At 37.7% G+C, this 22826-nt stretch overlaps 1 protein-coding gene across 12 annotated transcripts in view; it reads right to left on the reverse strand.

The window, feature by feature from the left end:
* LOC105497688 (RIC8 guanine nucleotide exchange factor B) overlaps positions 1-22826 on the reverse strand; it is a 114170-nt gene that overhangs the window by 54482 nt on the left and 36862 nt on the right. For all 12 annotated transcript variants that reach the window (XR_011608878.1, XR_011608879.1, XR_011608882.1 and 9 more), the window contains 2 exons: positions 17062-17670; positions 6888-6982 (listed from right to left, as the gene is read on the reverse strand). Coding sequence is in view for 7 of the 12 variants with exons in the window: in XM_011768970.3 (XP_011767272.1) it covers positions 6888-6982; positions 17062-17670 (704 nt within the window). In the remaining 5 variants the exon portion in view is untranslated. The remainder of the gene's footprint in view (positions 1-6887; positions 6983-17061; positions 17671-22826) is intronic.

The following is a 22826-nucleotide window of genomic DNA, read 5'->3' on the forward strand; positions in this document are numbered from 1 at the left end:
ACCACACCCATCTAATTTTTATATTTTTTGTAGACACGCAATTTCACCATGTTGGCCAGACCTGCCTCGAACTCATGACCTCAGGCGATCCACCACCTTGGCCTTCCAAAGTGCTGGGATTACATACAATTTAATGAAGGAGAGAAACAATAAACAAGTGGAAAAATAAAAGATGAAGATTATTTCAGTTAGTGATAAGTATCATGAAAAAAATAAAGCAGATGATAAGGTAGTGACAAGATATGTGTGTATGTGGTGGCAGGGGGCTGGGAGGGGGGTCGTAATCTAAATTAGGCAATTATGGAAGGCCTAATTGAAGAAGTGACATTTGAGCTAAGTTCTCAGTGTCAAGAAGGACTCAGCCTCTTAAAGATCTGGGAAAAGGATTTCAGGCAGTAGACAGAGAAAGTGTAAAGGCCCTAATAAGGAATCTGTGTCTAAGGAAGAGAAAGAAGAGCAGAGTAGCTTGAATACAGTCATGCAGATTGTGGAATGGTAGGCTCCTGGAGGCAAGGGAAGTGGCTCCTTGCCATGCAAATGTGTTGCTTGATAACAGAAACACGGATGCTGTCGAGGCAGAAAGTTCTCAAGGTGAAGGCCAATGCCTCAGATCCAATTCCATGGATTCATCCAATACAACACAACCAGAGATGGTTTCCTTCATTCAGAAGTTACTGGCATATTGCCATGATAACAGCATTCTGCCCAATTTATTAGGCAGAGACTCTGACACTTTAGCATGATATTCTGCCCTGAAGTCTTGTGGAAAGGGCTGAGATTTAATCCAGATGTCAGGCTTCAATGGCCATGCTAAGATGTATTTGAAGGCTTTAAGCTCTCTCATAATCTCACAACCCCTACCCCATGTTGCCAGGCCACCCCAAATATCCATAAATAAAAACTAAGTAAAAACATGTTATCTTCTAAGGATAAGGGGGTGCAGAAGGCCTTTAGAGAGTTGCAAAGGTTTGGCAGAATCATACACATAGAATGAAAGCGGGAACTGACCAGGGGAAACAGATTTTCTACATGAGACTGCATATCATAAACACATGTACAGTGATAAAAATTTTTTTTCTCTTAATCCTTAAGACAGAGAAAAGTCATGAAAAGACTTAAAGTAGAAATCTGCTTTTTGAAAAACACCTCTGTGTGCGGTGGAGAAGATGGAGCCATCTGTCAGGTTAGGTAAAACTTTCCCTTAGGGCTCAGCAGCCTATGGAGAAAGAAGGTGGGCTGATCAGATCTAGGGTTGAGTGCTTTAAGACTGGCAGGACATGGTAATGGAGTGGAGTAGGTTGAAATGATGAACAAATGTTTTAGAATAGAGATGGAAGAAAGGAAATCTACAAGAGGACTTACAGATAGGAGAAAAAGGAATCATCAGAGGACTAGAGGTCTGGAAAAGGCCAGGACAGGTATCATTTGAGCAAGGAAGACTTTCTTATCATGACAAACCATAGTGACGATGCCCTTTGAATTCTATTAGCAATTATTATTTGAATAATTTACTGGGAGACTACTCAAAAAATATCTGTGATATCTCTCTATTCTTGTCTTGAATTGTTATTTAGCTTTTCATAACATTTATGTCTTTTCTCCTTATAAAAAAAATAAAGCAGATGATAAGACAGTGACAAGATATGTGTGTGCGGGGGAGGGGAGTCTTAATCTAAACTGGACGGTAAGGGAATTTAGTCTCCATGTTCCTCCAGGTATGCATTGTGAAGTCTCTAAGAACAGTGCTCAGCTATAGTTCAGAAAACATCTGTTCACCTAGATGACTGTCATTTACAGAGAGTCAGCTTAAAGAGTTAAGAGCTTTATGCTAACGACAAAACCAACGCAAACCCCTTCTCGATCTCTCCAAAGTAAATTCTCCTTTTCTGTACAACTATATAAGCTTATTCATGTCCAATACAGCACTCATCAAAACAACTCTACTTATTTACTTACAAATCTGTCTTATCTATTGATTAGCGAGTCATGGAGAACAGAGACTGTGCTGTGTTCATTTTTGTTACTCAACATAGTGCCTAACAAATAGTAGTGCTTAATTAATAAACAGAAATGAAATCACTCAATTTTCAAACATGTATTAAAAGTCTGCCTTGTGTAATTAGAAGACTGAGTATTGTTAAAATATTAATACAATCCAAAGAATTCTATAGGTTCAATGCAATCCTTATGAAAATCCGCATGACATTCTTTTGAGAAACAGAAAAACCCACCTTAAAATTCATATGGAATCTCAAAGGACTCTGAATAGCCAAAATAATCTTGAAAAAGAACAAAGCTGGAGAACTCACACTTACTCATTTCAAAACTTACTATAAAGCTACAGTAACCAAAACAGTGTATTACTGGCCTGAAGCCATACAGACAAATGAAATAGAACAGAGAGCTCAGAAATAAGCTCTCACATACATATATATTCAAAGGTTTGGTAGAATAATACATACAGGATGAAAGGGGGAACTAACCAAGAGAAACAGATTTTCCATGAGACTACATATCATAAATACTTGCACAATGATCCCCCACCAATCCTGCTGCCAAAAAGTTTTCTCTTAATCCTTAAGACAAAGAGGAGCCAAAACAAGATTTAAAGCAGACATTTGCTTTTGAAAAACACCTCTGTGTGCAGTGGAGAAGATGGAGCCATCTTAATGAATAAATGAAAAGAGTTATGGAGAGGGATGGTGGTGATGGTTGCACATTAAATAGAACCACCAAATTGTACACTTAAAAGATGGCAAATTTTATAACTGTATTTTACCACTATAAAAAAAAACTGAAAGAAAAAAAAGACTGCTATGTTTAAGACATTATGTTTAGCATTGTAATAAGCTGTTATTAGGTATTGTATTGCCTATACTGTCCCCTTCAATATGTGAGACAAAATGAATTAGTCTAAACAAAGAAACAGTAACAAAAAGCTTTAGAAATACCAATGTACTCAGTGAGTAAAAGAAAACGAGATTGAGAGCCTAAAATAAATTAAATCAGATCTGATCTTTCCCTCTTCTCATCAGCATATAGGCCATCCTGATTTCTTCCCTTCTCTCCAAAATAAAATAAAACCACAACGACATGCCAACTTTTTTGGGCTAAATATTTCTGCATAAGCTTGTTGATTATGGACTGGAGTGCTGAAAATACTTTCAGGCACACAGAGATGAACAGAATTAGGATGTCCTTCAATAGAGCAAAAAAGGTGGATCATACCAACAACCTACCTGTTACAATTAAGTATGGACAAAAAGGAAATGAAAGAGAATAGATTTTAAAAACCATCTAAAATGTTGATTAGTGGAAATCAAGGTCAAGGTCTGCTATCTTTGCGTGCTAACTCATTTCATCTCTATGTCCATGACCTCTTGACTTCTCTGATAAAATGGCACTGTCTTACAAAGACACAAAAAGCTGCCAGGCTGTTTTTTTTCCAAACTTACTTTTCTCCAAAAGCACCTTTATAGGCTCCTAACATGCATATATCATAGGACTTATCTGGCTTCAGAAACATTTGGATTAAAAGAAAGAAGATTTCTTTACATGATCACAGGATAAACATAGGCATAGTTCCTAAACAGCATATCAAAATCAACCAACAACTATTAAAGAAATATTTAAAACAGTAAATATTCTAAAAGCCAGTATGTTTATCATAATACTAATAGAAGTAGCACATCAGTGACACAGTGGCAGTGGTGGCAGCAGCCGCAGCAAGTGCCATTTACTGGTTGTTTTCTCGTTGCCAGGGAAGAGGCGCTTTATGAACCTCTCATTTAATCATCATCACAACTCTTTGGGTTTGATGATAATGCAGAACCATACACTATACTACCCAGGGTTACCTATTTCATTAAACATTTCTTTAAAGCAAATCAAAGTGTCCAAAAAAAAGTAAAAACAAACTTAGAAAATAACTTTTAAAAATGGAATTTGAGATGTTACTTTGAAATCCTTTAGAAAAATTTTTATGCTTAAAACACACACACACAGAAAAATTGTTTTCAGGGTCACTACAGAAGCTTCCTAAAATAGCACTTTGAGGTTAGTGCCATTTTCATTGTATTTAAATGGATTAGCCTACAGTCATTACTGCTCAAAATGATAATAATCACTCTAATTCTGATTAAAGGAACATGCAAGGCCATTCCAGATAAACTGTTAAGTCAGCAGCAACCTCAATCTCCCAGGAAAGTCTTTGAGAAATACTCATAGATCCTGTCTGTGGCTCTAGGGATACTCCTTATTTGCAGTGAAGCTGATATCAAAGTAACTTTTAAGATAAAAGAAAATTTAAAGAAAAAAGCAAGCATCACTAAGGAAAATAAATCTGACTTTAAAAAAAAAACTTTATTTTAAAAACCTCTATTATATAGTTTTGCTCTCTTTCAACAAATACTGGGTGCTGCGTCAAGATATTAAATTCATTACTCGGAAAAATCTTTGGCAATGTATTTGTGACTAGTATAGCAATTTTGGTCAAAGTGCTTTTCTTTCACATCCTTGTATGATTGTTTAACTTGTGATATCTGACTTCTTAAAAAAAAAAATCAATTTACGCCAGGTGCGGTGGCTCACGCCTGTAATCCCAGCACTTTGGGAGGCCGAGGTGGGCAGATCATGAGGTCAGGAGATCGAGACCATCCTGGCTAACACAGTGAAACCTCGTCTCTACTAAAAATACAAAAATATCAGCCGGGCGTGGTGGCGGGCGCCTGTAGTCCCAGCCACTCGGGAAGCTGAGGCAGGAGAATGGCGTGAACCGGGAGGCAGAGCTTGCTGTGAGCCGAGATCGCGCCACTGCACTCCAGCCTGGGTGACAAAGTGAGACTCCGTCTCAAAAAAAAAAAAAAAAAAAAAATCAACTTACTCTTGGGCTTATAAGGCCATTTTCTTTTACTTTTAGGGTCCAAATTTCTAGTGTCTCTTAATTACGAAAAAAAATTACAGTGGGTCAAAATGCTTAATTAAATCTTGTTAGGATATGATTTATTGTAGTTAATCTGATTTTTTTAAAGGTACTGTTTTAAGAAAACTAAAGGAATGTTTGATTTGTAGCTACAGAAAAAAATTACACTTTTAATCAAGAAGAAAACAGTCTTTTGACAGGCTGCAGGGCAGGGAGTACGCTGAGATAACCTACCAGCAAATTCAGTACAATATCAAATAATAAGTTGCTGATCATAACTAAAATAATATGGATTTGACTGAAAAATAACAATTAAGCATATGCTTCATTTTACACTCTGGCTGTGTTTCTATAGTTTTATTTAAGCCATATTTTGGAAAACTGAATATTTTAAGCGTTCAAAAAGGAATTTCTACTACTAAGAATAACCCTATGTTAAATGTAGAGTTAATGCCAAAGTAATTTGCTTGCAGATATGAGTTTATTTGAATTGTTTAAAATGCCATTTGTATTCATGTATAATAAAGCACCATGAGTAGTATCATGATGAAGTCAGAACTCTTGTTGTTACAAATCTGATCCAGAATGGAAAGAGAACTGGAAAAATGCATTAATTCTTATTCAGTTGTTCTCAGAGTACGATAAATTTTTACAGCAGTCCATTAACAGTTCTAATGGACAAGTTGCAAAATTTGAACTATTTTGTTTATTTATTTGAGACAGGGTTTCACTTTGTCACCCAGGCTGAAGTGCGGTGGCGGAATCTCGGCTCACGGCAACCTTCGCCTTCTAAGGTTCAAGAGATTCTCCCACCTCAGCCTCCCAAGTAGCTGGGACTACAGACATGTGCCACCACACCCAGCTAATTTTTGTATTTTTAGTAGAGACAGGGTTTTGCCATGTTGCCCAGGCTGAGCTCAAGTGATATACCCGCCTCAGTCTCCCAAAGTGCTAGTGTTACAGGCATGAGCCACGGCACACAGCTGAACTATTTTATATATTTTATTTATTTTTAAAATTAATTAATTTATTTTTTGAGATGCAGTCTCACTCTGTTGCCTAGGCTGGAATGCAGTGGTGCGACCTTGGTTCACTGCAACCTCCAACTCCCAGGTTCAGCGTTTCTCCTGTCTCAGCCTCCTGAGTAGCTGGGATTACTGGCATGTGCCACCATGCCCAGCTACTTTTTTTGTATTTTTGGTAGAGACAGGGTTTCACCATGTTGTCCAGGCTGGTCTCGAACTCCTGACCTCAAGTGATCCACCGGCCTCGGCCTCCCAAAGTGTTGGGATTACAGGCATGAGCCACCACGCCCGGCCTATTTTATATATTTTAATACTAGACACTATGCCCTAATTCTTTCAAGTTTTTTTAAAAAATAAAACTATCGTTGCCAAAATATATACTTTTTGGTAAGTATTCTTCAAATGAAATTAGTCAGAGTACTGGTTAAGTGCAGTAATTAAAAGCAGGGTTTAAATCCCAGTTCTTCCACTTGTTAGGGCTGTATAATCTCAGAGAAATTGCTTGATCTTTCTCTGCATCAGTTTCCTCATATTGAAAGGGAAAAATTACAGAATCTACCTATAGTTGGCATGGTGATTAAAAGAAGTTAATCTTTATAAAGCACTTAGCACAATGCCACAGGGTATGTGTTCAATAACTGTGTACTATTACTGTTGTTCTGGATAAAACCAAGAACAGCAACTATCTGTGGCATTTGCAACAAATGCCAAATTCTCTTCTCCTGTTGAACCTCAATGTAACAAAGTGAAAGGGGGCAGAATAAAAATTTCTCACCAGGGCACAGTAATGATTTCCATGATCATGATTTCTGACCTACCAGTTACCTGATTTACTGCAGTATTTTCACTTTCTTGTGCTTATAACAATTGAAATTAGATGCACAAAACCAACAAGAACTGATGACGTCCTTCATTGCGATGTCAATACAGAGCTTACCCACCTGTGTAGCTCTTCTGTTTTGTCTTCAGTTGGACCTACGATTAGTAAACAATGACGAAGGACAGCTGCCATTACACGGAACTGATGAGAATCACTCTATGGCAAATAAAAAAGAGGAGAGGAAAAATTGGGGGTTGAATGCCTTAACAGTGGGGTCTGCTACTTTACTACATCTCTTGCCCACCCCAAACAATCATTCTTATACATACATTGTAGATGGCAGAATATCCTAGGAAGAATTCCTGAGGCAATACTAAGTAAACAGTCACTATCTCATATGAACAACCATAACCACTTCCAGAAATGCTGACCTAGCCACTCTGGTTTACCTTCTTAAGATTCAATTCCACTAGAGATTTTTTTCATTTCCAAAAAGCCTAAATTGGTTTGTTGTAGGGTGCACTGTTCCAGTTTACTAATCATTATAAAAGTTCCAACAGATGTGATGCTACCAGGTCATTTCAGAGACTGGTTGAACATCCTTAATAAAAATGTCTCATCTCAACTTTCAAAGCAATAAATCCACCAACTTCATTTTAATCAATCTTAATATCCTAATTCCCCCAGAACTACCAGCAAGTAATGAAAAACAAGTGATCTCCAATGTTTACTCATTGGCAGTGGTATTAAAGAGACACAGGCAGTTAGAGCGAAGAAGGCAAACAGTAGGAAATAAACTAAGCCCTGAATAATCATTTGGTTTACTTCTTCATTTTTAGTGAGATCTTGATTACACTTTCTTTAATTATCTGCATCGAAGTCATTATCTTTCTTCTTCCAGATTTTAAATAATTAAGAAAACATATGAAATTAGAGATAATTGTGATAGAGAGCCTGGATATGCCATATTTCAGGCAGACTCCAACTACCTCAAAAAATACTAAAAAATTATAAAACTTTTTTTTTTTTTTTTTTTTGAGATGGAGTTTTACTCTTGTTGCCCAGGCTGGAGTGCAATGGTGTGATCTCAGCTCACCACAACCTCTGCCTCCTGGGTTCAAGCGATTCTCCTGCTCAGCCTCCTGAGTAGCTGGGATTACAGGTGCCCGCCACCATACCCGGCGAATTTTTTTTTTTTTTTTGTATTTTTAGTAGAGACAGGGTTTTTTCACCATGTTGGCCAGGCTGGTCTTCAACTCCTGACCACAGGTGATCCACACGCCTCAACCTCCCAATGTGCTGGGATTACAGGTGTGAGCCACCGCGGCTGGCCAAAACTTCTTAATACATCATTGATTTCAAGTCCATGTGAAGTGATATATTTTCATAAGTTATACACATATATCTTATATTCATATATAGAACTCACATAACCCTTCTAGGAAGATGTCTCTCATAAAATCTAGCAAGCAATTAGGGCACACTTTCACAACTCATAATGTGGACAATAATATTTTAAACATAACATCATCATGTATAGAGTTGGATGAGAAGAGGGCCTCAGTGGCCTAATGGAAATAAAGGCACTGCACTTGGGGTCAGGAGTCTAGGTTGTCACTTCAGACAAGTCATATAGTTTCTCCAAGCCTCAGTTTCCCCACATGAATCTCCAAATACTGGAGGGTTCTGTCAGGGTTACAAAGGATTAAAGAAAATGATAAGCATGAAAGTGCTTTAATACTTTCAATAAAACATTTGAAGGTTGGGGGAAGGATAACAGAGGAAGGGAACAAAAGGCAAGACTGATAAGAGCTGAAACAAATGATAAATCATTGTAGGGGGAAAGGGGAAAAACAAAGAGGGACTACTGGAATGACAGACTCTAAGACTGGCAGGGTTGGAATGAATGTTGTCCCATTCACTATCCATCTCAAACGCCTGAATTAAAATTCTCTCATATGTTAAATAGCCATGTGAAATGCATTCATTACTTAACTCTTGATAAGATCATATTTCCCTTGGTTTTAAAAATTAACTAGGGATTACACTTCCTTTTATATTATATTTTCCTTTATTTTAGACAATAATCTATTTTCATGCTGATGTTGACAGGCTTTCGTAAATCTATCCATTTTGGTCTTTCCATTATTTGCAGCTGCAAAGCAAAATTCTACTTTTTACCCTAGTTCTACCTTTTCCAGTTTTGATAACATCAGCTCCCAAGTTGTATCCTATGTCTACAATGTCCTCTTTTACTCTAAATCCACTAAATTAGCTCTATTTCTCTACTCAAAACGACTACTAAAATCCCTGTATTGTTTGCCTCTGCTCTGCATCACTGGTTCCTTTGCGCACTCCAGGTCTCAGCTAAAGTATCTTCTCTGAGACGACTCTTTTTTCTCTCATGAAATCATAATTTGTAATTTCACATTTGTTTACTTGCATATACTTTGTTTCCTCCACTAATCTATTACCTTAATGAGGAAAGAGGGTGTGTGTTTAATAGGTCATCAATAAATTTTAATGTATACTATACAAACAGAAACGTGCACAAATCATAAGTGTAGAGCTAAATTTTGACAAAATAAGCACACCCATATAACCAATATAAAAATCATGCAATGCCAAGATTAAGAATTTCAGAATTCTTTCCATACCCCCTTCAAATGACCATCTTCTGTCCCTCACAGGTAATTCTAACTTGTTAATGTCACACACAGGTATTTTGGTTGTTACTGAACTTTATACGTATAGAATCATAAAATACAGACTCTTGTGTTGGTTTGTGAGATTCATTCACATTACTCTGTGTAGTTGCAGTCTGTTCTTTGTCATTGTTTGAGAGCAGTGCTATCTGAAGTATGTTTGTGTTCCACTGCTGCTCCCCACCCTGTTCATCACTGGTCTGCAACACCAGGAGTACAGACGGTATATGTGAACATTTAGAAACTTTTGAGCAGTTTGGCATTGTGTGTAATATTGTATTACACAAGAGTTTCATTCTGACAGATTTTTGGAGAAAAAAATCTGGTCCTTCACCTACAGATAGGTTAAGAAAGCACTACTATATAGTATTCCAACGTATGAATATGCCACAATTTACTTATCTGTTCTACTCCTGATTGACACTTGGATTGTTTCCAGCTTGGGGCTATCTTGAAAAGCGTTGTTGTGAACATAATTTTTACATGTCATTTGATATCTACAGGTATACACCCTAGAGAGGAGATGCTGAGTCACAGGTTATATCCACATGTCAAGCTTTACAAGGTACTGCTAAGTGTTTCCAAATACTTACACCAATTTATACGCCACCAGTTGCTCTACGGGGGCACCAATCAATACTTGTTAGAGTCAGCCTTTTTAATTTTAGTCATTCTCATGGATGTGTAGTGATTTCTTGGTTGTAGCATGCATTTTTCTGGTGACTAATAAAGTTGGACACCTTTTCGTATGTTTATTACTCATTGAGATATCTCTTTTGTGAAGTTCCTGTTCAAGTCCTTTGCTTATTTTTCTATTGGGGTGTCTGATTTTTATTTTTACGGGTTTGTAGGACTTTTTAATGTATTCTGAAGAGAGTCCTTGCACATATCCTCCTCCTGGTGTCTTGCCTTTTTGCTTCTTTTGATGAATTCACTTTAATGAAAATCGATTTGTCATTTCTTTCCTTTATGGTTTGATCCTTATTTTGTCCTGTTTTAGAAATCTTTGCTTATTTAAGAAATGTTTGATTTGTATGAGATAAAGTCATGAAGATACTCTTTAGTGAGCTTTATTATTTACCTTGTATATTTAGGTCTCTTATCCATCTCAAATTAATTTTTTGTATATGGTGTAAGCTAGGGATTCGAATTCATTTTTTCCACGTGGCCATACAACTGATAAAGCCCCGTTTATTAAAAAGCCCATTCTTTCACTACTGTACTTCAAAGTTACCTGTAAGTCAGTTGACTGTATCGACTCTATTTATTCTATTCCATTAGTTTATGTCTCAATAAATATTTGTTGGATAAATGCTATCATTTAAGAAGTCTTAACAAAGTAAACACTATTTTCTACTGTTGGTTATTCTACTGTGTGACTTTCTGCAAGTAATTGAAACTCTCTGATCTTCACTGTCATTTGTCAAATGGGGTTAATGCTCCTGTCTCACAAAGATGCCAGCAATGAAATGCAATTGCTTTTCATAAAACATTATATAAACACAGCTTATACAACTGTTTATTAATTGCTTCCTGATTTAGTTTTGATATTTTCAGGGCATCAATATTCTCTCCTCCTGAAATGATACCACCTTCAAAGGCTGAGAGAGAAAAGAAGTCCGTAAGGATGAAGGGCAAAGGAAGAGAAAGAGAGCAAGCAGGCTTGGTTATGATAGTGAAAATCAAAATGAGGTAACATTAAAACGGAGAAAAAAACTCAGGAAATTCTTTGGGATCTCTTTATATAGCTTTCACATCTTAATTACAGATTCCACTACTGCATATTTCCTTCAAAGTGTCTAAAATAATCATGGAACTAACCCCTTTTGTGACATTCCTAATTAACTTCTATGGACACTCACTGTTTTATCTCATTCAAATGGTATCCTTTGACTACTCAGATACTTGTACTTCTCTGTGTGCACTGGGTTCTCTGTTTCTAACGTGTCTGCTGGTATGTACTTTCTTATTACGTTGCACTGATACCTTGGAAGCACAGGAGAAGGGAATGTGGTCTTCATTCTAGGGATCCCTTACAGTCCCAAGAATAACATGCTCTCTTCCATCAACAGAGATATTTAGAAAAGTGTTAAAGCAGGAGGAAGACAAGACCATTTCAATTAACTTTTCGAAAACTGACTTTGTATCCTGCTAAAGAAATCAACTGGCTTTTTAAAACACACTACACCTTTAGGAAAGGGAGACAGAGGCTGATTCTACATGTGGAAATAAGGCTAGCTACATTTCCCACCGAATGGAAAGTAAACTCCAAATTAATCTGCTGATGGCATCAGCAGGCAGGCACGAATTTAACACTGAGGCATGAATCTAAAATGAACAAATTGCACTAATTTGCTAAACCTCAAGAAAAACCTAGTCATTAATTTTCTATTTTTGGTGAACTGTAAATGAAAGTGGTCATAAAAATAACTAAAACAGTTTAAAACCAAATGTTTGCATTTTCTATAACTGTAAAGCTGTGAAATAGGCAAAGATTTTAAAAAGTGAAATGTCCAGGGTTTGAAAAGGTATAAACCAACAATATTTTTCTGAAGGTAAATTTGGCAACATATATAAAAACACCTTGAAACTTTGAAACCCTCTGGCCCACCAATGTCAGGAACGTATCTACAAAAATTTTATAAGAAAAATCACTAGAACTTAAAATGGCAAGCAACTGCAAACAATCTTTTAATTGTCTTCAAAAGGGAGATTTGTTAAAGGTTGATATATCTTTCCTTAGGAAGGAATACTCCTAAGTATCAAATACTGATATATATATATTTAAAATATTTATCTATTTTTAAACTTCTCTCTTTTTTTTTTTCCTGAGAGACAGACACTGTTACCCAGGCGGGAGTGTGGTGGCACAACTATGCAGCCTTAACCTTCTGGGCTCAAGTGATCCTCCCACCTCAGCCTCCCAAGTAGCTAGGACTATAGGCACATGCCACAATGCCTGGATAATTTTTATCTTTTTTTATTTTTTGTAGAGATCAGGTCTCACTATGTTGCCCAGGCTGGTCTCAAAACTCATGGGCTCAAGCCATGCTCCTGCCTCAGCCTCCCAAAGTGCTAGGATTACAGGCCTGAGCCACCACTGCACCTAGCCATATTCTTCATTTTCATAGGCCTCTTTATACTTACAAGTACGTATTATTTCACAAGAAGTTAGAAGGTGGTTGTCAAAAATTTCTTTTGGGTTGCGGAATCCATTTTATCCCCCAAATTAAATCTTAATTACAACCTATATTTAAAGAAAAGCAATAGCAATAGCAAGAACAATTGGTGCTCTGTATCTAAAGTGAGGCTGAGGAACTTGGAACACTGTCCAATTGCTCCCAGAGCCCACTGCTAGAAACCTTATGGCTTAAAGAAACACATGTTGAAAACCTACTCTTTTTTTTTTTTTTTTTTTTTTGAGACGGAGTCTTGCTCTGTCGCCCAGGCTGGGGTGCAGTGGTGCGATCTTGGCTCACTGCAAACTCCACCTCCAGGGTTCACGCCACTCTCCTGCCTCAGCCTCCCAAGTAGCTGGGACTACAGGCGCCCTCCACCACACACGGCTAATTTTTTGCATTTTTAGTAGAGATGGGTTTTCACCATGTTAGCCAGAATGGTCTCGATCTCCTGACCTTGTGATCTGCCTGCCTCGGCCTCCCAAAATGCTGGGATTACAAGTGTGAGCCACCACACCCGGCCGAAAACCTACTCTTTGTGAACTTTTATTATGAAGAAAAAAGACTAAGATTATTAAATGACTGAATTTTTGTAAAAATGTACATATATATTTATCTACCATACAATTAAGAATAGTTAGAAAGATATACTCCAGCCGGGCACAGTGGCTCACACCTGTAATCCCAGCACTTTGAGGGGCCGATGCGGGCGGATCACTGAAGTCGGTAGTTTGAGACCAGCCTGACCAACATGGAGAAATCCCGTCTCTACTAAAAATACAAAATTAGCCAGGGGTGGTGGCACATGCCTGTAATCCCAGGTACTCGGGAGGCTGAGGCAGGAAAATAACTTGACCCAGGAGGGAGAGGTTGTGGTGAGCCAAGATTACATCATTGCCCTCCAGCCTGGGCAACAAGAGGGAAACTCCATCTCAAAAAAAAAAGAAAGATACACACCAAAAGAGGCAAACAGTGCTTGGTGCAGTAGCTTACATCTGTAATCCCAACTACTTGGGAGGCTGAGGTAGGAGGATTTCTTGAGGCTACGAGTTCAAGACCAGCCTGAACAACATAGCAAGACCCATGTCTTAAAAGACTAAAACATAGGTCGGGTGCCGTGGCTCACGCCTGTAATCTCAGCACTTTGGGAGGCCGAGGCAGGCGGACCACAAGGTCAGGAGATCGAGATCATCAACACAGTGACACTCCATCTCTACTAAAAATACAAAAAACTTAGGGCGTGGTGGCAGGCACCTGTAGTCCCAGCTACTTGGGAGGCTGAAGCAGGAGAATGGCGTGAACCCGGGAGGCGGAGCTTGCAGTGAGCCGAGATCGTACCACGGCACTCCAGCCCGGGCGAGAGAGCAAGACTCCATCTCAAAAATAAATAAATAAATAAAAAATAATTAGCTGAGTGTGGTGGCCTGCACTTATAGTCCCAGCTACTAGGGAGGACAGCTTGAGCACAAGAGTTTGAGGCTGCAGTGAGCTATGATCACACCACTGCATTCCAGCCTAGGCAACAGACAAGACCCTATTTCTTTAGCTAAAATAAAAGAGGCCTGGCGCAGTGGCTCACGCCTGTAATCCTAGCACTTTGGGAGGCCGAGGCGGGTGGATCATGAGGTGAGGAGTTCAAGACCAGCCTGGCCAACACGGTAAAACGCCATCTCAACCAAAAATGCAAAATTAGCCAGGCGTGGTGGCGCATGCCTGTAATCCCAGTTACTCTGGAGGCTGAGGCAGGAGAATTGCTTGAACTCGGGAGCCAGAGGTTGCAGTGAGCTAAGATTGTGCCACTGCACGCCAGCCTGGGTGACAGAGCAAGACTGTCTCAAAAAAAAAAAAAAAAGAAAAAAGAATAAAAAGTGCTTATCTTTTGAGTGGTGAGTTTACAGGTAATTTGTATTTTCTAATTGCTTATATGCCTTTTTCCTCGATATTATACAATGAGCATATATTATTTTCATAAAAAGGAAAATAACGTTTATTTTAAAAGTTGGATTCTTCTGTACCACAAGTTTTCCATATCCTTTTATTTCAGTCACTGTTTTAAAATTCTGGCAATTCTTTAGGGGCTTGCCCAATCGAAGTAAACTGTCTTTTGTCTGACAATCAAGGAGCTATTAAAATCCAGGTAAATGGGCTCTTAAGTAGCAAGTTTCTTTGCACTCTGGTGACAGACTTTCTTTATGCCACGTTGTGGGTCCCTCACTAGAAAGTACCCTATGCTTTGGTCTCTGTCTTTCATACACTGTTTAACTTCCACAAAATGTTCATCCCCCAATTTTTTATCCCCCGGTTTTTCAAATGGCTAAATCGTTCTCTTTTCAGATCTCAGGAGACACCTTCAGAAAATTTTTCTTACTAAGTATTCTCAATCAATGCGCTCTTTCTCTCCTAGCACTTAAGAGAATTTGAATTATATATGTGTTTACTGATTTATTACCTCTCTCACCTAAAAAAACTGAAGTTTCATGAAGGCAAAGACAATGCCTATTGTTTGCAAAAATATTACACAATGCTCGGCATAATGTCTAGCAATTGACCATAAATATTCACTGACTGACAGACTGATTGGATGAATGAATGACTAAATGTCTGCTAAAAGTTGACTCTGGAAACTCATGAAGACATTCTTATCTAATTGGTTTGGCAAGAATCTTATGTTCAATAGTATTTAAATTTCTGAGCACTTCAGTAATAGCCCAGAGTCACATTAAATGTATATATTTTATGATGGCTATATCAACTGACTCACAACGGGTACTAGGTCAGAGATACCCGCTCCAGGATTACGGATCCTTTTCATGTATCTTTTGGAGATTAAATATTCTATAACACAGAATGAGTATTTGCTACTTCAACATTTTCTAAAGCTTCTTCTAGCTCCGATATTACTTATAACTGAAGTACACTAATGAGGGATAATCTCAATATACTGATATTTATTACCTGTCATCCATTTCATACATATACTGATGTGTACTCACTGAATTTTACACTCTTTTTTGTCAGGAATCTGAACAGTGTGAGCTACTATTTTGGGTATAATTTAAATAACAGGGGGCTCTAACAATGGCAAACCAACAGTCTCAGGAGTTTAAAGTCTCAAATGGAGAACTTAAAAACCCCAAAACAAACAGCGTAAGAAAAATAACCATAGAAGGTACCAAATAAGCATAGAAACATAACATTTTAAATACTTCCAAATATTTGGTTTCAATGCATAAATGGAGCATGTGGGCTTTCCACATCTTTTCTTGCCAAGTCCAAGGAAAAACTGACCATACTACAGTCATCTAGAACAGCTGTTAGGACTGATATTCAAATATTTAGTTTCAAAATACAGACCTATTTGCGCTTTAAAACTCAGATGTCTGCATATTCCCACTATAGCACTGCACTGAGATAATCCCTTTAAAGTAGGCTGCTGGCAAAAACAGATCTTTACTCATGGGTGAGAAGTGTTTCGAATGTTAGCCTAAATCTTAAAAGTCAATTGTCAAAAAAGACAATTTGCTCTGGCATCAAAATCTCTCTCTTTTTACAGCAGGGGCTGAATTTCAACAGTTATTTAAAGCTAAAAAGAGAGTAAATGTGACATGTTATGCTTCCAGAAGGAGGGAAAAAAGTTTATGTCTACTTCACTTAATTTGTTGACTTCCTTAAACTAAGTTTCCTATTTAGCATATTGTTCTTATAGGTACTCAAATGTAAACTATCAAATCTGCCTCACTTTGGGTTGCTGAAGGGTCCAAGCCACAGTGAAGAAAGATCTTTGTTTAGAAATAAGTCAGGTGGTTTAAAATAACCTTCCCCACACTCTGGCATAATCAGCTTGTTTTCTAGAACTTATATATGAGCACAGATATCTAGTTGTGGTCCTATACCTCTGGTAGTTATCTAACACTATAGAGAAACCCCCTGGAGACTGGGACGATAGGCATACACAGAGCATCTTCTACTCTCCTGAGCAGACACTAATTCTGATTGATCAACTTCAACTGGCTTGATCTGTCTTAACTTTCCTTTAAGATGGCAGCCACTGAAAATGCCTATAGCTTTATCAACCACATTGTTTTGCTTCCCCTCAAATCTTATCATTTAAACCTTATTCCTGAAAGAGGCACTCTTAAAAAGAGACAATAATGCAACTCAGAAAACTATATTTGGCAACTTACAAAATAGTAGTCCATTTTTATACCTATTCTGATAGGTGTTATCACACAAATGGAAAGAATAAGACTTACAATGGTTAAGAAGTACATCCTGGGTAATACAATTGCTTAATGGGAGAAGTGGGAACTTTTTCCATTTCCCAACTTGTATTCTTCTCTTGCAGGAAACTCTAGGGATGCCCCAGACCAATTAAATTTCAGGTAGATAAAAATAGCCTTCTCTGCCTTACCTCTTTATGCACCTTCCAACTGTCTACTGTCACATTGAAGAGAGCTTTGAGGGCCTCAATGGCACAGTCCGTCTCCTGAGGTGAGAGAGGAGGTCCATTATGGTCTATGGCCGATTCATACTCATCGGTCCACTTGATGCTAAAGGCACTTTCCAAGATCTGGGTTAGCAGCGGTAGTCCCTGGAGCTCATAGCGCAATTGTGACCTGATGTCGGTGTGCAAAAGTGACAGAAGGAAGAGCAAGCGCAAGTCAAAGCACTTAATGTCATTGATAAATTTCCGGTCCTTGCACTTTCTCAGGAGATTACAGAGCTTTGCAGCAAGATTAAGTTCCAGGCTGAGCTGCTGTGCCATCTGACTGTTGAACACTATATTACACAGACATTTTAATGACTCCACAATAACTGGGAACTCTGATACTTTCTCCAAAGAATCATCTAACTCATTTAGTTTGGCTAGTCGCAGCAGTATCTGCATATTTTCCTTAGTTGTTACAGGAACTAAAACCTTTTTGTCTCTAGAGAGAATGCGGAGTACTTCCAGGCACGACACTTGACATGTTGTTGGGATGTCCTTTATAAGGACTTTAAATATGCCTTCACAGAGTTTCTGAAAAACAAGAAGAGTATGCAAAAATCATTATTTGGCTCAAATGACTTAACACAGAATGTTTCTCTGCCAATGTATTTAACAACAGTTAAAAATCCAGATAGAAAAGGTTTTTATTATTTTTTAAATCACGGAATGTTAGAGACTGAAATATAAGGTCACCATCAGGATGGAAGACAATCAGTTTGAATCATAGCTGTTCCCTTCCCAGAAATAAAGATTAACGCCTCAAGAATTGGTTCCTATTTGTCCAGAGTACAGGCTCTTGCAAAAAGATTTAAAGAAGTATGCATTTCTGCTGAGTTTTAGTTGCGCTATTGCTTCTGAATTTATAGTTCTTTAGCAGCAGTCCCATGTTTCAGAAACCCTAGAACCCCCTTTAGCTAAGATCTAATAATATTTAATCATCAAACAACCCCAGAGAAGAACTTTTGCTGACAAATTGATAAAAAATTATTCCAAGTGTTAGGTTCCAAATACAGTTGAATTAGCATATATTAAGCCTTGAGCCAATTGCAAAAAGGTGACTCCTCCTAGTATACAAACTACAGAAAAAGGTTCCCATTGGGTGGGCAAATTATTAAAAAGCACACATAGCTTGGGAAGCTCAGATTGTGTACAGAATTTTAGCTTTCTTTTGTTCTCTTGCCGTAGGGCACAGATCGTACAAATATATGTAGTAGTTCTGGTTCCAAACCTTGCTATCAATATCTCAAAAACAATTCTAGAATGAACCCAAATATCTTTATTTCCTAAAGAGGTTTTTTTTAATACCATTGCCAGATTTAAGGATCACTGACCATTCCCTCAAAATTCAATGTCAGCTTTCTTCTCTACGAACTGCAGGTCTGGGTCTCTCAAGCTTACCCTTACATGTGAGGCAAGCAGCTATAACTACTCCATTGCTGAACGTTTCTGTACTCCCTTACATCTTATAAAAACAACAACTACTACTACCAATATAAGATTTTACAAAATTTCTATTCATCTATCATCAGACTTAACTCTTTAATAAAAAGAGGCTGCCTGTGGGTCACATTATAATCTTGTCAGGAAACCTAGGCTATGTGCACATAGTCATCAGCTACAAAAATGCCCATTTAAAATGTAGTCATCCCTTGGTATCTGTGTGGGATTGATTCCAGAACCCTCTGCAGATAATAAAATCCACAGATACTCAAGTATCTTATATAAAATGGTATAGAAGGATGGGCACAGTGGCTCATGCCTGTAATCCCGGCACTTTGGGAGGCTGAGGAAGGCGGATCACGAGGTCAGGAGATTGAGACCATCTTGCTTAACATGGTGAAACCCTGTCTCTACTAAAAATACAAAAAATTAGCTGGGCATGGTGGCACGTGCCTGTAATCCCAGCTACTCAGGAGGCTGAGGCAGGAGAATCACTTGAACTAGGGAGTCGGAGGTTGCAGTGAGCCAAGATCGTGCCACTGCACTCCAGCCTGGCAACAGAGCGAGACTGTCTCAAAAAAAAAAAAAGGCATAGTATTTGCATATAACCTATGCACTTCTTCCTGTATATGTTCAGTCATCACTAGATTATTTATAATATCTAATACAATGTAAATGCTATGTAAATGGTTGTATTATTTAAGGAAAAATGACAGAAAAGTTTGTCTGTACATGTTCAATACAGACACAACTATCCTTTTTTTCCTTGAGTATTTTCAATCTACAATTGATTAAATCCATAGATGCAGACTGCACGATACAGAGGGATGATTGTATTACGTTCTTTAAATAGATGTGGAAAGGAACTTTACCTGATAAGCCAAAAAAAAATTTCATAACATTGTCAATTATATCCTTACCATACCTGATAATTAGAAAGGACTTTCTTTTAATATTTTAATATCATTTTTAAAGTACTTTTTTTGAATGTAGTTTTGGGATAGCAGAAAGTATAATGTGCCCATTATTAAAAGTATACAGAACAGGGAAAATTTTCTCCATATTTAGACCTTTCACATTCAAGACAAAAAAATACATTCTACATACTACTTCATATGTGGTATATTCCTGGGGGTGGAGTCAGATCACCTTTGCTTCCACACAATTTCATTCAAGAAGGAAATATCTGCCTTCCTCCTTAAGTTGGGAAACATGTAATAAGGTATTATAAAATATTACATTTGTGAATTCGGAGTTCTACATGTCTAACAGCACACAAATATCTTTCTTCCATTCTAAACTAAAAATAACAGCAACAATAAAAGTAAAAAGAAAACCTATGGACACTATGGCACTTTTCTTCCTAATAACTTCAGACTCAAGAAAGAAAAACAGCAGAGCCCGAAGACAAATTGGAATAGCCAGGGCTATACATAAACCAAATGGACTGAGAAACTCTGGGACATGAAAGAGATTAAAGATGCCTACAAAATTTTTAGTTAAAAACTGCCTCATCTAAAAGCTTGTAGAAGATCATCTAGCAAGCAAAGACAAGATTTTTTTGCACAGTTTTTAATCACAGTTGTTCTTGAACATACCATTTCTCACTACAGACTTACCTCACATGGTGACTGTTGCACAGTTTTTTGCTATATCTCTTGAAAAGTAATACCACTTTTTGGACAATGACTCTCTTTTTTCAAATTACAATTTTTAGAACCAAAAACATAAAAAACAATGAAAGTGATATTTAATCAACATACTTAATGCTTTACTCAATACAGTAATTTCTATTTAAGGAATATTATCAGGAACAAATAAAAGTGGTTGACTAGGCAGCATTCTTTATAGTTCTTCTATCTGTTGAGTTTGTGTACTACTTCCGTGTTTCAAAGGTACTCTTGTATTTCCCCTTTATTTTGCCCTATCAGTACTTTTCTGTGCTGTAACTATTTAAGTTGATTTTACTCTTCCTAACACATGCTCTGCTCTCCTCAAACACCTTTCATACCTCCCTGCTGCCCACAGAATGTTGCTGAAATGGGCCTAGTTTCCCCTTTCCTACTGTTGTCTGATACACACAACGCAAACACACACAGTTTCTTCTTCAGATGTTCCAAATTGACCCCCAGTCCCTGACCATGATACATCCTGAGTCTTTCCTCCACTGTTCCTTCAGCATGGTATGCCCTGCCACCACATCTACCCCTCAAGGATTGCCAAAAACTTTTTAGTAGTTTGCCCCTGAACTGAAATCCTATAGTGGACTTTAACAGTGGTTCTCAAACTTCATCATGCATCATAATCACCTAAAGGACTTTTAAAAAACAGACAGTTGCACCTCATCCCTCGAGTTTCTGATTCAGTAGGTCTGGGATGAGGGTCCAGAAATGGGACTTTTAACAATTCCTAGTTGATGCTACTGCTGGTCCAGAATCCACAATGTGAGGACCACTGAACTATGATTAACAATGGACTGATATAATTTGGACGTTGGGGTCAAGGGTTAACTGAGAATACCTGACCAGACGAACACAGAAAAGCAGGCAGACTTGAAAGCCATTAGCACGTTACCTTGACTTCTCCTTCGCTGCCATGTGCTAAAGATGTGTAAGGGCAGCAGGGACAGGAATGAGATGTCATTTTCTATTGTCACATCACTTTTCTGAACTAAAATGTGAAAAACTGCCAAAGGTGGGAGGCACATTACTTGTTTAAGGTCACTGATCCTGGGCTTGAAATTTGTTCAATCTACCATGGACTCTAAAACCAAATCAGTGTGGTAATTAAGAGCAGAAGTTCTGAATTTAAATTGTTTATATTCAAATCTTGGCTCTTCTTCTGAACAATTGTGGCCTTGGCAAGTTACTTGTCTCTGGACCTCATTTACTGCAAGAATTAAATGAGATCATGCATGTACAACAAATAGGGCAGTGCCTGGCAAGTGATAAATGTTCAGTACAGGTTATCTGTTACACATTATTATCAGGTAAAATGTCAAAGTCCTCAGTTTGGCACTTAAGATCTGCTAACCTGCTCTGCGTTTTCTTTCATACTATTCTTATCAAATTTTCCTCTTTAGCTATATTCCTTTCCAAATTATCTCATATTGAGCTTTTTTGCTTTGTTACAGCCTCCCTCTACACATCAGTCCTTTTCCTTTTCTATTTAAGTTTTAGCAATTCTCGAAGACTAAGCTTAAAACCCATTTTCAACATAAAAATTTCCCTAATCACTTCAGACCTCAACATTCTTCCTTTCTAAGGGATACCTAAACCACAAATCTGTAGCAATCATTTGGTGCTTAGCACATCCATCCTGTTAGTTTTCTTTTTATGAGTTTGCCTCAACTACTAAAAATTCTCTGAAGGTGGAAGGGACATCTTTTTCACAAGAGAAGAAAATGTATTATGGTGGCTTTTAAATCAAAGACCTGAGTTTAATACCTGGGTTTGCCACTGTGTGACCTTTTTTTTTTTAACCAGCTGTATGATTTAGACACTTCTTAGTCTCAGTTTCCCATTTTTAAAAAATGGGAGGCCAGGCATGGTGGCTCACACCCATAATCCCAGCACTCTGGGAGGCTGAGGTGGGTGGATCAAAAAAAAAAAAAGGGCGGGGGGAATAACATCCGTATCTCACAGGGATGTTATAAAATACATGCTGGGACATAATAAGCACTCTTTAATGGTGACTATCATTATGTTTTATTTCTTCTTAATCTTAGCACCCTCTCCCCAACTCGAAATAAATTAAGTTCCCTAAATCTCAAGCATTTGAGATTAGAGGTCTTTTAATAATGTCTTGACACTTTCCCTTTCTAAGAAGGAAAGAAAGTAGTAGACGCTATTCTTGTGACTGTATTGGTAGGGTGGTTCATCCCCCAGGGTAAAAGTCTTTTCATACTAGTAGCAGAAAGTATGCACCTTCATACAAAGTTCTTTTTTCTGAAGAGTTTAAGTTACTTACATGTATATGCTCTTTAAAATACAGAATAAAACTATTAAAATAGAAAAAAATCCTTAATTATATGAACTGGTATATTTTATACACAGTGGACAGAGGGCTTGATCCTTAGTTAATTTACTTGATTTTCAGTAACATGCATTATTACTTTAACACACAGGTATGATCATCATGTGCACATAATTTTGCTTCCTAACTTTTAAATATAACATAATAAGCATTTTTCATATTGCTAGAGTCCTTGTAAAACATACTTTTAAATGGATGCAGTATTAAATATG

This window comes from Macaca nemestrina, chromosome 10, assembly GCF_043159975.1.
Source record: "Macaca nemestrina isolate mMacNem1 chromosome 10, mMacNem.hap1, whole genome shotgun sequence".
Classification (NCBI taxonomy): domain Eukaryota; kingdom Metazoa; phylum Chordata; class Mammalia; order Primates; family Cercopithecidae; genus Macaca; species Macaca nemestrina.